The sequence below is a fragment of the Rousettus aegyptiacus genome, unplaced genomic scaffold (assembly GCF_014176215.1).
Source record: "Rousettus aegyptiacus isolate mRouAeg1 unplaced genomic scaffold, mRouAeg1.p scaffold_m13_p_1, whole genome shotgun sequence".
Taxonomy (NCBI): Eukaryota; Metazoa; Chordata; class Mammalia; order Chiroptera; family Pteropodidae; genus Rousettus; species Rousettus aegyptiacus.
The window spans coordinates 58,836,107-58,849,583 of record NW_023416284.1 but is presented as its reverse complement, the minus strand read 5'-3'; the positions used below and the strand labels follow the sequence as shown (position 1 = coordinate 58,849,583).

Below are 13,477 nucleotides of genomic sequence, written 5' to 3'. Positions count from 1 at the left end.
ATCATTGCAGTAAGTCTAGTAACTATCTGTTACCATGCAGTTATTAAAATATTATTGACTATATTCCCTGTGTTGTACACTATATCTCAGTGGCTTACTTATTTTATAACTGGAAGTTTTGTACCAGCTCTTGCTCATATCGAGAGGGCATCTAGAGGTACTAAGAATAGAAAGTAGAGAGAAGTTCTCTTGTTTTAAAGTTGTCCTAGAAACATAGGATTTTAGACACTAAAAGATCTCTTTAGAAGACATAGTTCGAACTTCTCATTTCACAGAGAAAGAAAGTGAACTTCTCAAGTTGAATTGAATTAACAATATGTTGGAGATGAGAATCTGGGTCTCCTCTCACATAGAAAGAATTGTTTCCTAATTAATGCATGGAGGCATATTGGCTTCAAAAACTATAGGTATGTTTTGACCCTTTTTCTTTTCTTTACAGATAACATTTGACAATAGAGCCCATAGTGGAAGAATTAAGATCAGTTTAGATAATGACATTTCCATGAGAGAATGTAAAGACTGGCATGTGTCTGGATCAGGTAACTGATACATTTTACTAGTTTTTGAAATAGTTGTGAAATTACTGGTCCCAGGAATACGTGAAACATCAAATAAAAGAATTGTACCATTTCCACATCCCTAATTCTCTGCAAGAAGATCAATTCATTGTAGATATTCAATGTTCCAGGCAATACATAAGTTATTAGTAGCTGAAACGACTTTTCCTGACTTCTCTATGTGCCCTCATTGGCCTATTCCTTACTTAAAAAAAAAAAAAGTGCATGCAAGTCCTCCAGCAAAAAACAAACAAACAAACAAACAAATAAAATTATGTATGCCCAAACCAATAAGTATTGAATTCTCACTGCATTTTTAATATTTTAAAATATCTTTGGGACAGGCAGCATCTCTATTTTTATAAATGAAGAAACTAAGGCTCAGAAGAAAATCTTGGTGCCCTTGGCTATACAGACAAGCAGGATTTGAACCTGAAGCACCCCACACATGATAGTTGTCTTCTATATAGGTCAAAAGGTAGACTGGATGAGGAAAGGGTACCTTCCTAGAAATATGGACACAAATTCAGATATAGATTGAATGCCGTCAAAAATTTTGGAGCTAACTGGAGATAATTGACTGGAAAGAATTGATCTATCTCATTTTCTAATCCCTCATAGGTAACTGAGTGATATGTTGTGTTGGACTTAATGAGTAGGTCAAGGGTCCTTGAATTCTAGTGAGCACAAGAGTCATCCCAGGTACCTAAGATGCAGTTTTCCCAGCTCCAGGTAGGACAGTCAGTAGTTCTGGGGTGGGCTTAGGATGTGCAGGTAGGTAGTCCTTCCTCATACCATACTTGGTAGTAATTGTTTTAAGAATTTCTACTGATTGATGCACTGAGTACAGAAGTAGTAAAGTGAGATAGTAGGGGTAAATAAAATAAAATTTCTTAATTCTAGTATTCTTTCACTAATAAGTAACTTCAAACATATGAGGCCCTTGAATCACAAATTTTATTTCAATTACCGTTTATTTGAAACACAAGCCTATTCTATTGTCATCTGTAAAAATCGTAATACTTCTCCACAAACTTTAGAATAGAGAAAATGAGAGCTTATGAAAGTGCCTGACACATAGGCTTTCTCACGAACGTTTGTTTCTGTTTTTAAGGTTTTCTAAAATAGATTTATACATTTGTGTAACAATTATCCTTGTTACACAAGGATATTATATTGGTCCCTTGACCAATATAATAGGATACTTCATTACAGAACTATTCTTAAGTGCTTTATCAGTACAGAGCAGTCTAACTTGGTCAATAAAGACAAACTCTGTAGCAGAGCATATGATGGCTAAGACTTCTGCCCCTCTCTCTTCATCCGGTTTCCCTTATACTGGTCAGGGCTTTGCACTTGCAATTCTCCAGAATCTCTGCAAGGATGGCTCTTTGTTATCATTTAGGTCTCACCTAAAACCTAATGCTCCCTTGGTAAGGCCTTCCTTTACTATGTGATATAAATGTCCTCATTCCCCTACACCCACCTCCTTCATATAGAACATTTGTTCTCAAACATTAGTGTCACCTGGAGAGCTGGTGAAAGTTTTTGTTTCAGTGGGTCTAGAGTAGGGCCCGAGAATGTGCATTTCTAATAAGTTCCCAAGGCATGCAAGGAACCACTAATATGGAGTTAGAGACAATGGAGACAGATTGCAAAGGTTTGAATCCCGATTCTGCCACTTACGGGCTGTGTAACCCTGGACAAATTCCGTGACCTCTGTGTTTCAGTTTTCTCACCTGAAAATGGGGATAATCACACCTACCTCATTGGGGTTGTTGTGAGGATCGAATGAGTTAATTCATATAAAGTGCTTAGAACTATGTGCAGCATAACATGTACTAACATGTTAGCTATTATGCTTTATTTTCTTCCTATCACTCTTATCCGAAAGTATTTTGTTCATTTACTTGTTTACTTCCTTGCTTGTCTCACTGCAGTAGAATAGAGTTCTGCCATGTCACGGCCTTGTCTAGCTTGTTCACCATTGTATCTTTATTTTAGCACCTAGTAAGACACCCAGCATATAATAGGTTCTTAATAAATATTTTATTATCTAGATAAGCATATTGTAACAGGATATGCAGGAAGACTAACCATATAAAGAACAAGAGACCACAAGCTGTTTAATAGAGATCTTCGATTGATGGTTGTGGCAATTTTTAAAATGACTTTTAACTTTCTTTAAATACTAATGGGAAAAACATTTATCAAGGCTTTTTCTCTTTGCCGTCTTTGTGTAAAGAATGCTTGAAATATTTAAATTACTCTAAAAAAGAGTGTAAAGGAGCCATATAAAATTTGAAAAAACTTCAGGGCACAAAAAAGAAAAAAAGAGCTGAATCAATGGAAAGGCATACCATGTTTTTAGATGAGATTCAACCTTCCTCAGTTTGCCAAATTTTCCTAAATGAATCTATAAATTTGACACGATCCCCTCCCCAAAATTACCAGTCAGGTTTTTATTGGAATTTGACAATATGATCCTAAAGAATATATATAAGGAAAAGTAAACAAGCAAGAATAACCAGCAAAAATTCCAGAAAAGAGTAAGGGTAAGATATGGTACTTGAATACATACAATAATTTGGTACATGACAAAGATAGCATTCCAAATTGTTGGGAATGATAGATTTGCTCTTTTGACTGGCAAAAGTAAAAGATTACTAATATCTAGTAGTGGAGAAGTTGTGGAGATATGTGTAGGTATATAAACAGACATGATCTTTTGGGAGAGCAATTTCTTATGATCTGTTTTTAGAAATGATATACCGTAACACAACAATTCCACCTTTAGATATTCATTCACCTAAAGAATCACTTGTACTTGTGCCCCCAGAGGACTTGGAGACTTGTTTATAATAGGGAAAACAGATTACAATCTGAGTGTCCATATAAATAAAGTATTGTACATCTATGCTGTGGTATGCAATGCAGCAGTTTAAAAAAACCAGGCTAGAAATGAAAAGAAAAAAGTAGATGTCACTGTATTAATGTCCTACTTCATAAGCATACAATCCTTTTCCTTTCAGTTCAAAGGAACACTCATTATATGATGATCTTTGATGGCTTCGTTATTCTGATATGCTTGGTTTCGTTAATCCTGTGCTTTCGATCTGTGATTAGAGGACTTCAGCTTCAACAGGTAGCGGGTGTTGCTTTCTAGGAATGTTACAGACATTTCGATTGACAAATAAATTCACTGTGCCTCCTCTCTTTCCCTGAAGGAATTTGTCAATTTTTTTCTTCTCCATTATAAGAAGGAGGTTTCTGTTTCTGATCGAATGGAATTTGTCAATGGATGGTACATTATGCTTATTATTAGTGATTTACTGACAATCATCGGATCAATTCTGAAAATGGAAATCCAAGCCAAGGTAAATTCTTTTCCTATTTATGCCACTGTGAGTATCAGATTTGCATTAATAGTAATTTATTTTTCCATAACATGAGAATTTGCAGAGTAAATGATTTCTTTCAAGCATCGTATGGACTAAACTTGGAACCAAAAACAGTAATTTTCTTAAATCTAGTCAGGAAATCTTTTAGACAGGGTTTTTCAAAGTGTGATCCACAGACTTCAGCAATAGAATCATTCGGGTACCTAGTAAAAATGCCTACGTTACACCTACTTAATCTAAACTCTGAGGTGGGAACCTGTGAATTTTTACACACATCAAAATATGTACAGACACCAAAGTAACTAAGGTAAGAAGTGGGGTTTTTGTTTTGTTTTGTTTTGTTATTTTATAAGAAATGCCAGAATCTTCAACACAAGTAGAATAGGACTGAGGTGGGGAGTGAGGCCAAGATGCTATTTTGTGAGTGCCTGCAGTTGTTTCCTTTGTCCATTCCAACTGAGAATGTCCCCATTTCTTATTTTTCCCATTGATATGCTACAAGGATTTCCATTTTAAGTTAGGACTAACCCAGCTTAGACGTCAGTCCTCTCCCCGCACCTCCCCAAAGCAAAAATCAAATTAAGAAAGTATTTTGTTCAAACTAGTCTTGTTCAAATTTATATTTTTCTAGGCTTGACTGCAACGAAGAATGAGTATAAGCCTGTTATAATTCAGATTCTTGGGCAGAGACCCCTCCCCCACCCCCCCACAAATGCAATGGCTCAGATAAGATAGGAACTTATTTTTTTTCTCATGTCATAGTCAGGATGAGTTTTCCAGGTTGGCGAGTCACTCGGCTCCACTCAATCATTCAGAGACCCAAGTTTATCCCATCTTCTTTCTCTGCCAGCCATTAAGGGCTCGACCAGACTGCATGATTGATGTTGGGTCATCTCACAAACAGGTTGCAGCAAGTGGAAGCGAAAGAATGGTCGGGCGGTGGCTCTTCCACAGTCTAACAGCCTTGGTTCCAAGTGGCAGCCTTCGTTTGTATTCACATTCCACTGGAGGGAATTTAATAACATTTAACTGCAAAGGGCTCTGGGGAGTATAGTCCAGGCATAGGTTTAGGTGTACATGGAGCAGCTACCACCATGTCTTAGCTGTTTTACATATTATCAAAATAGATGTTTAACTTTAGGGCCAAAAAAATAAAATTAAATTACAAAGGAGTAGGGGAATAGGGGGAGATTTGCAGCAAATCTTTATTTTTACCAACCTCCACTATCATAAACCTCAGTGATCTCTTAATGGTATCAAATAAGCTTTCCACATTTCTCTAGGCCATTCACTCTCCTTGTCATGCATCAATTTTCTACTCTCTACCATGTTGTTGCCATTAGCATGTTTTTTCCTCCCTTTCAGAAAGACACAATCTCTACCTATTTCTCCCTCCTGATACGTCCCCATTTTCTGCTCCCCTTTATATAGCAAAAGACCTCAAAAGAGCAGTTAACGTTGCTTTTGATTCTGCTTCTCCCATTCTCTCTTATGCCTGTTCCAATCAGGCTGCCTTGCCACTCCATGGAAAGTATTCTTTCTGAGGACTTCCCATGTTGCTGAGTCTAATAATCAGTTATTGATTTTTCATTTTGACCTATCAGCAGCTTTTAACACTGCAAGCACTTCCTCTTTGTAGATGCACTTTTTTCACTGGGCTATCACTTACCTGTTTTTCTCCTGTATCATGGGCTGGCCTTCTGACATTTCTTTGCTAGTTTCCTCTCATTGCTCCACTCTAGTAAAGTGATAGTGCATCAAGGCGTAGTGCTTGGACATCTTTTATTTTCTGCTACTGTCTGCATGATCTCATTCGGTTCCATGTTTTTAAATAGTATCTGTTTGCCAATGATTTCCAAATCTGTGCCTCTAGCTTAGAATTCTTCCCTGAACTCCAGTCTCAAATATTCAACCGTCTATTTCACATCTTCACTTGAATATCTACTTGGCCTCTCATATTTAACATACCTAAAAAGAAATTCCTAAGGACCCCCCCACCCCACCTCCACAGTCCAAACCTGCTTCTTCTTTCTAACTTTAGTTAATACCAACTCTTTTCAGTTGCTAAAGACAGAGCCATAGATTCATCCTTGATTCCTCTCTTTCACTAATCCCCTCACCCCTACATCTAATTCAAGAGGAAATCCTACTGATCTACCTTCAAAAGTCACCACATCACCTCTACCACCAGCCTGGTCTAAGCCACCATCAGCTTTCACTTACATTATTGCAAAAGCCTTCTCATACCTCCAACGATCTACTCTCAGCTATAGCAGTCAGTATTTGATCATGTCACTCCTGTTTGAGGCTCTCAAATCTCCCTAATCTATTCCGAGTAAGAGATAAAGTTGTTAAATTACCCATACGGCCCTAACTGTCTGCCCCCTAACCTCTGTGACTCTGTTCTCTGCCCATCACTCACTCCAGCCGACTCACTGTCTTGCCAGGTGCCGTCCCGCCTTGAAGCCTTTGCGTTTGCTGGTTCCTGTGCCTAGAAAGCTCTTCCCCTTCATTTTGTTTGCTTTGCTCCCTCACTCCCTTTAGGTCTTTGCTCAAGTGCCACCTCTTTAGTGAGACCTTCCCTGATCACTCTATTTAAAATGCAGCCCATACGCATTCCTTAACCCTTCTCCTAAATTTCTCCTCAGCACTTAACATTAGCTAATATATCAGTGTTTATTTATTTATTGCTGTCATCTCTCTCCCCTCATTAGCATGTAAGTTTCATTAGGGTAGGGAATTTTTTCAGTCACTGCTTTGTCCTTAGAACCTACAACAGTGCCTGACTCATAGCTACCCAATAAACATTTCTTGCTAATTAATTTTTGATTATCTTTTCCACTCTATTTTAGAGTCTAACAAGTTATGATGTTTGTAGCATACTTCTTGGGACCTCCACATTGCTCGTGTGGCTTGGAGTCATCCGATACCTCAGTTTCTTTCAGAAGTACAATGTAAGGAGTTTCATGGCTCTCTGTGCTGTTGGTATTTTTCTCATTCACAGTTGTTACACTGCTTTGGCTGAAGGACGAAAGGATTTTAATGACCTCTCTCACTTTCCCAGCTCCTTATTCTGACACTTCAGGCAGCACTGCCCAATGTTATGAGGTTCTGCTGCTGTGCAGCTATGATTTATTTTGGCTATTGCTTCTGCGGATGGATTGTGCTGGGGCCTTACCATGAAAAGGTACTGCTAAACAACCTTTTTTCCTGGCACCATAAAGCTCTTAGAATAGTGTCACTGGCTTGTTTTGTCTTTTTAAATGAATTCCTTTTATTCTGTCTTAGCCTGAAAATGTCAAAATAGTATACCTATTGCCATGTTTATAAACTTATAAGGTTCGACCAACTTGAGGCACTCAGCTGCCTCAATTTCTTTTGTGGAATATGCCAGTCCTTTTACCACCAGTGAAGTAAGTTTAGTCAATTTGATTCATCAATATATATTAGAGTATGTTATTTAGGTAAGGCTTCTTGAAATGTGACTGTTTTAAAAAGTAGTATAAAGAGAGACTTGCGGAAATATTTGAAAATGTGTTCCTAGTTATAGTCTTAACTATAATGGTATTACCTTAAGTGAAATGAATTTTAATACAAGAAGTATGAGCATATGTGGTTGGGACCTGGGTTTCTCTGTAGAAGCATTTCAAGGACCTCTTTCCATGAAGGTAAAGGGGAAGGGAAGGCTTAACTCTGAAAAGCACCGAGGGTGTCAGCCAGTCCCTTCTGCCTTTTATTCAGACTCTTTCTATTAAGAAGAGTATCAAGAAGCAGCTGTTTTTCCCAGGAAAAATAGTAGGTTTGTACATCTTGTATCACAAAGCAAATGCTTGTAGTTACCTCAGATTATTGCTTTGAAAAAGTAGCTTGGTATATATGGTCCCTTTATTTTTAATACGGTGTCAAGAATGAAGATTCCCATGGGCAGGAGTATGGAATAAAGTAAGCTTTTCTCTCTCTTTTTTTTTAGTTCCATTCTCTGAACACGGTCTCCGAGTGTCTTTTTTCTCTGATAAATGGAGATGATATGTTTGCTACATTTGCAGAAATGCAGCAAAAAAGTTACTTAGTCTGGCTGTTTAGCAGAATTTACCTCTACACATTCATAAGCCTCTTTATATATATGATTTTAAGTCTTTTCATTGCACTGATCACTGATACATATGAAACAATTAAGGTAGGTTCATCAGTAGCCGTAAGTGACAGAATTTTCCAGAACTTGTAGAGTGACAATAAGATATAATACCACTGGGGGAGGGGAATTGGTGGAATGTTAATTTCTTCAGGGTAGAGAAGGGACTGACGTATCCAGTACTAATCGTGTACGTGTTATACATTTGGGAACCTGATATAAAAATATGTTATTATTTATATTGTCATCCACATGGGATATTTTAAAAATCAGGTTTGAGCCCTTTGAAATATGGAAAGGCAGAATAAATATCCATAGATATTTAAATTTCTAATAACCTTATACTGTTAGGTCCATAGATACTTCCACTTGCAGACTTTTCTTTCTAGGTACAAGAGTGATAATGAAACACGGTGCCATATGAATGGTCCAGGAATAAAGAGAAGGCCCTCAGGAGTTGACGGATTATAAATTGATAGTTATGATACCTTGCCTATGAAGCCAGGGCTATGAATTCATTTTCACTGAATCAAATATCGGAAACTTATTGTCCTCAATACTTGCTTGGAAGATGTGTGTTTAGAGTCACCAAGGTGACTGGGAAAGAATGTAATCGTACTTATCCAAGCCCCTCTCCAAGATGCTCTAAAAATTTACTACCTTCCACTTGGCATGCAGAGAACTATATATTATTTGAGGATGATACCCAATATCTCTAAGAGTAATGTGAGTTGACAACTCTCCATGACACAAGGCTGATACTCATAGCTTAGATGTTAACCGCTTTTCATAGGCTCAGAGCACTTCCAAATGGGCAAGCTAGGTTATTTCTGATCCTTTCTGGTCAGGGCACATTCTACAGATCTTACATCTCAAACTGGTCTAAATACGAGGTCTTTAAACAAGCTGTCTGCCTAGAAGAGAGACTCCAAAAGGGTGTACAGACTGGAAAGGCCCCATATAGTGTTCAGATCTTTGTCCAGACACCTGTATCAGCTCAGGAGTGTCAGGGTTGTGCTGAGGTCCTCAGAGGAAGGGTGGGTTGGCCCATCCCTCAGCCCCCAACAGCACCGTTGTTAATCTACATCAGCTGGGCTTGTGGCCTGACCCAGGTTCCACCCAGGGTGTGTGCTTCATACTAGCCTGGAAGTCATGCGTTGCATGGCAAAGTGGTAACAGAGGTTCTCAGACTTGGGACAGGGCTGGCTGGATTCTCCCTGGAAGGAGAACTCAGATTCAGATAGGACATGCTCATTTTGGGTGGAACCGGGCCCACAAAGGAGAGAGGCCAGGAGGGCGTTGCAGAATCCTAGACCCACTTTACCTTAGCCAAACCTAAGAGTGGCTCTAGACTCTACATCTCCCTGAAATGTGACTAAACGATTCCTCTCGAAAGTGACTAAACTATTCCTCTAGAAAGAGCCAAACACTCTATTTTAAATTTGGAATAAAGCTGTTGTCAAGGAGTTTATTAATCAGTTTTTTTTTTAATTTTTCTATATAGAATTACCAACAAAATGGCTTCCCAAAGACTAAACTTCGCACATTTATATCAGAGTGCAAAGATCTACCCAATTCTGGAAAATACAGATTTGAAGACGATCCTCCAATATCTGTATTCTGTTGTTGTAAAAAGTAGAATCAGCTATCAGGCTGATTTGCATTACGAAGTAAAATATAATGTATACCTGAGTTGGGAGACTATGTGGACATTTAAGATCAGGTATAGTATGTTTGAAGACTATTGTATTGAGCAAATTGATAGCTATAATTAATCAGGAGCTAGGTTTATGTTTTTAAAAGAAGTATTTAATGCATTTTCAGCTTTATTTTGGGCTTAGTTTTTTTAAAAACCCTAACTTTGATTAGGGAAGCTATTGGATTCTTGTTCGTTATTTTGCCATAGTTCTAGAATGTGTTCTCTATGCCCCTCTTTATTCTTTATTAACCTCTTGCTTCCAGCTATTCTAACTGCTGATTGTGTCATCAGTAGAAAACAATGCCTGGTTTGACAGTGACCTCAGGCAACTCACTACCCTGGCCTGAGCCACTCCCAGGGGTTCATCCCTGAAAGACACGGGATGGTTGCTGTATATCTAGTAATCATTACATTTTACAACCAGGGAAGAATAAGAAAGAAATGACCATCACCAGCTAACAGTCCAATATTTGGTTCTGAAGGACAACTGTTATAATGTGCTTCTTTCAGTTCTGGAGTGGGTCAGGATTTTTAGTATTCATATGTAAGTTTTACCTTCTTCTTCAACGTTAAAGTACAAAGTTGAAAGAGTATCCTACACATGTAAAAAAGTTAAAGCACATATCAAATGCATATCCAATCCCACAAGGATTGTTTTATTTGTACTTGCATGGCCTTGTGAGATCTGTGTAATGTACTGTGCTCTTCATAAGCACATTCAATCTCACAGGAAAGAGTAGCATTTTAGGGTCAGGAACTGTGGTTTCATGGGGCGAGGTTCTATAATACACATTAAAAATATTTTGTAAAACAATTCTTAAAAATTAAAAATAAGTGGGAAATGTATGCCTTAAAAAGACACAAAAACAAAGTCCCTACTTCTTGCAGACCACTGATTAGAAGTTCCAGGGACGTTCACAACATTAATCTTTGTTTTGTGTACTGTTTGTTCAAATAGAGATGAATTTAATGATGTGTAATAAAGGTTTTCTCTGGAAGGAAACTAGTTTGTTAATTTTTTTATTTTGTCTTAAAGGCTAAATGAAGATAGACTTGAGAAACTAAATTCTTATTATTTAATCATGTCCATACTAATGACTCCAGGTGTTGAAATGTGAGGTTTTATAACAAGTATAACCTATGTTTGTAGTACCTGTGGCTTTTTAAAAATGAAAAATCTAAACCTCTAGGTAAGTTTTTTCCCTTACTTCTAATGTTTGTATTATAATCATTTTTAGAAATTACTAGAATGCGTTCTAGTAAAATGATTATCCGGTGCTTCTCATGAGGTTTTTGGATCAGTAATCATACTTCAGTGGAAACAGGAAACTACTGACCCAGTATTGGGCCTGGGGTTTTGCTTTGCCCTGAAGTCGTTATGTTCCCGTGATAGAATTAAAGCCAGTGACTTGGCACCTTCATGTCTCTCTCCCGATTCTCCAAGCTTTTTTATTGTGGTAGGAGTCCCCGATAAATTTCAGGTTCTATTTTTTAGTAATGATGCCCATGAGAGACTATCTCTACTATTTCCTGAAAGAAACAGCATTAACTTTTCTGAAGTCTCCAAACCAATATAGTGGCTTGCTCTAGGTAGACAAATAAAATATAGGCCAATCATTTTCTTATTTCCCTTATATGTCTATATGTGTCATAAAGAATGTCAAGGTGGTTGTAAGTATGAATGGAAAATGGAAGTTTCCTTTTTCCTCCCAGGCTTCTAGAGGAAAGAAAAGAGAAGATCGGGGCTGGACTTTTCTTGTGATGTCCATTTGTCTGGTGATCAGTTTTTCTGTTTCTTCCCCCTCCCCCCAACATAATGATTCTCAAACTTTTGGACATAAGGATCACTGAGGGATCTTGTTAAAATTGTAGATGTCCTGAAAATACCAGCAGAGATTTCTTATTTTTTAAGTCCTAAAGTAAGGCTAGGAATCTTCATTTTTATCAGGCACTTGAGGTGATTCTGATGCAAGTGGTTCGTGGTAGTTGCATGGCCCAGAGCTGGACCAGAAACAGCTAAATAAATCCCTTTGTTGAGGCTACAAATAAGGACTGTCCATAAGGTTTGTGATTCGAACTTGACTTCTATTTCTTGACCACAAGAAATAGAGAGAAATCCCGAGTAAGAGGGTTTGTAGACATCATGAAAGGCATCTTAGGATTTGTGTTGTCTGTTACAGTCATTTTTAGGTAAGCTTTGATTTTGCTGATGACACATTTTCTTTAAACAATTCAGAAGCTATTTTATTCTATCGATTTTATAAAGCTTTGAAGTAGCTAATAAATATTGAATTTTAATCTTTTTGTGCCATCATTCCACTTTCAAATTAAATTAATACATATAAATTGAGAGGTGATGGATCAGAAAAAAAGATAAAATTCTCATTATTTACTGATATGATGATCTACATAAAAAAATCTAATAGAATTAACAAATTCTCAAAACTAATTAGAGGATTCAGCAAGGTTGTTGGATCTAAGATCAATTTCACAACTCTCTAAATTTCATCTCCACTGTTAATAGTCATCTAGTAAATATAACAGAAATCTTTCATGGTAGAAATAAAAATGATAATTATTCAGCAATTATCCTAAGGTAGAATGTACAAAGCCTTTCTAGAGAAAATTCCAATAACTCCAGTACAGGACATAAAAGAAGATCTGAATAATTGCAGAGATAATGTATTCATGAATGGGTCACCTTAGCACAGTAAAGATTCGATTTTTTCAAATTGATCTATAAATTCAATATACAGCAATAAAATTCCAGGTGCTTATTTTGAAACTCAAAATTTTAATTTTAAAATTCATATGATAAGTACTATATGAGGAAGACTATAAAACTCTAATGAAAGAAATAAGAGAAAAGCTAAATTAGTTGGAGAATATCCTACATTCATGGATAAGAAGACTCAATATTGTCAAGATGTCAGTTCTTCCCAACTTAATGGATTTTACACAATTCCAATCAAAATCCCACTGATGTAGTCTGTGAATATTGACAAACTGATTCTAAAGTATACAGCGAGGCAAAAGACCTGACATACCCAACACAATCTTCATTAAGATAAGAACTTATGCTCTGCAAAAGACACCACCAAGAGAATGAGAACATAAGCCACAGACTGGGAGAAAAGATTTGCAAAAGACATACCTGATAAACACTGTTATACAAAATATATGCAAAGAACTCTTCAAAATCAACTATATACTGTTATACAAAAAATACATAAAGAACTCTTCAAAGTCAATTATAAGAAAACAAAGAACCTGATTAAAAAATAGACCCAACACTCAAATAGACACCTTACTAAAGAAGATATACGGATGGCAAATAGACATATGAAAAGGTGCTCATCATCATATGGCATTAAGGAATTGCAAATAAAACAATAGTGAGATACTACTACACATCTAGCAGAATAGCCAACATTTAAAACACTGACAACATCAAATGCTGGTGAGAATGTGAAGCAACATGAAATCTCACTTGTTTCTGTTGGAAATGCAAAATGGGAGAGAGTTTGGCAGTTTCTTACAAAACTATGCTCTCACCATAGAATCCAGCAATTGTGTTCTTCAGTATTTATATAGACAAGTTGAAAACTTATATCCTTGTAAAATACTGCACCTGGATGTGTACAGCATTATTCATAATGGCCAAAACTTGGAAGCAACCAAGATACCT

At 37.0% G+C, this 13,477-nt stretch overlaps 1 protein-coding gene across 9 annotated transcripts in view; it reads left to right on the top strand.

The window, feature by feature from the left end:
- MCOLN3 (mucolipin 3) overlaps positions 1 to 12,062 on the top strand; it is a 32,798-nt gene extending 20,736 nt beyond the window's left edge. For 6 of the 9 annotated variants that reach the window (XM_016146049.2, XM_036235836.1, XM_036235784.1 and 3 more), the window contains 7 exons: positions 440 to 539; positions 3,590 to 3,702; positions 3,785 to 3,934; positions 6,811 to 6,912; positions 7,023 to 7,145; positions 7,929 to 8,135; positions 9,595 to 10,785. In XM_016146049.2, the coding sequence (XP_016001535.1) occupies positions 440 to 539; positions 3,590 to 3,702; positions 3,785 to 3,934; positions 6,811 to 6,912; positions 7,023 to 7,145; positions 7,929 to 8,135; positions 9,595 to 9,729 (930 nt within the window). In that variant the 3' untranslated portion in view covers positions 9,730 to 10,785. Of the gene's footprint in view, positions 1 to 439; positions 540 to 3,589; positions 3,703 to 3,784; positions 3,935 to 6,810; positions 6,913 to 7,022; positions 7,146 to 7,928; positions 8,136 to 9,594; positions 10,786 to 10,825 lie in introns of those variants that run through there. The other 3 variants (XR_004955532.1, XR_004955530.1, XM_036235834.1) reach the window with 3 other exon arrangements.
- Positions 12,063 to 13,477: the final 1,415 nt, after the last annotated feature.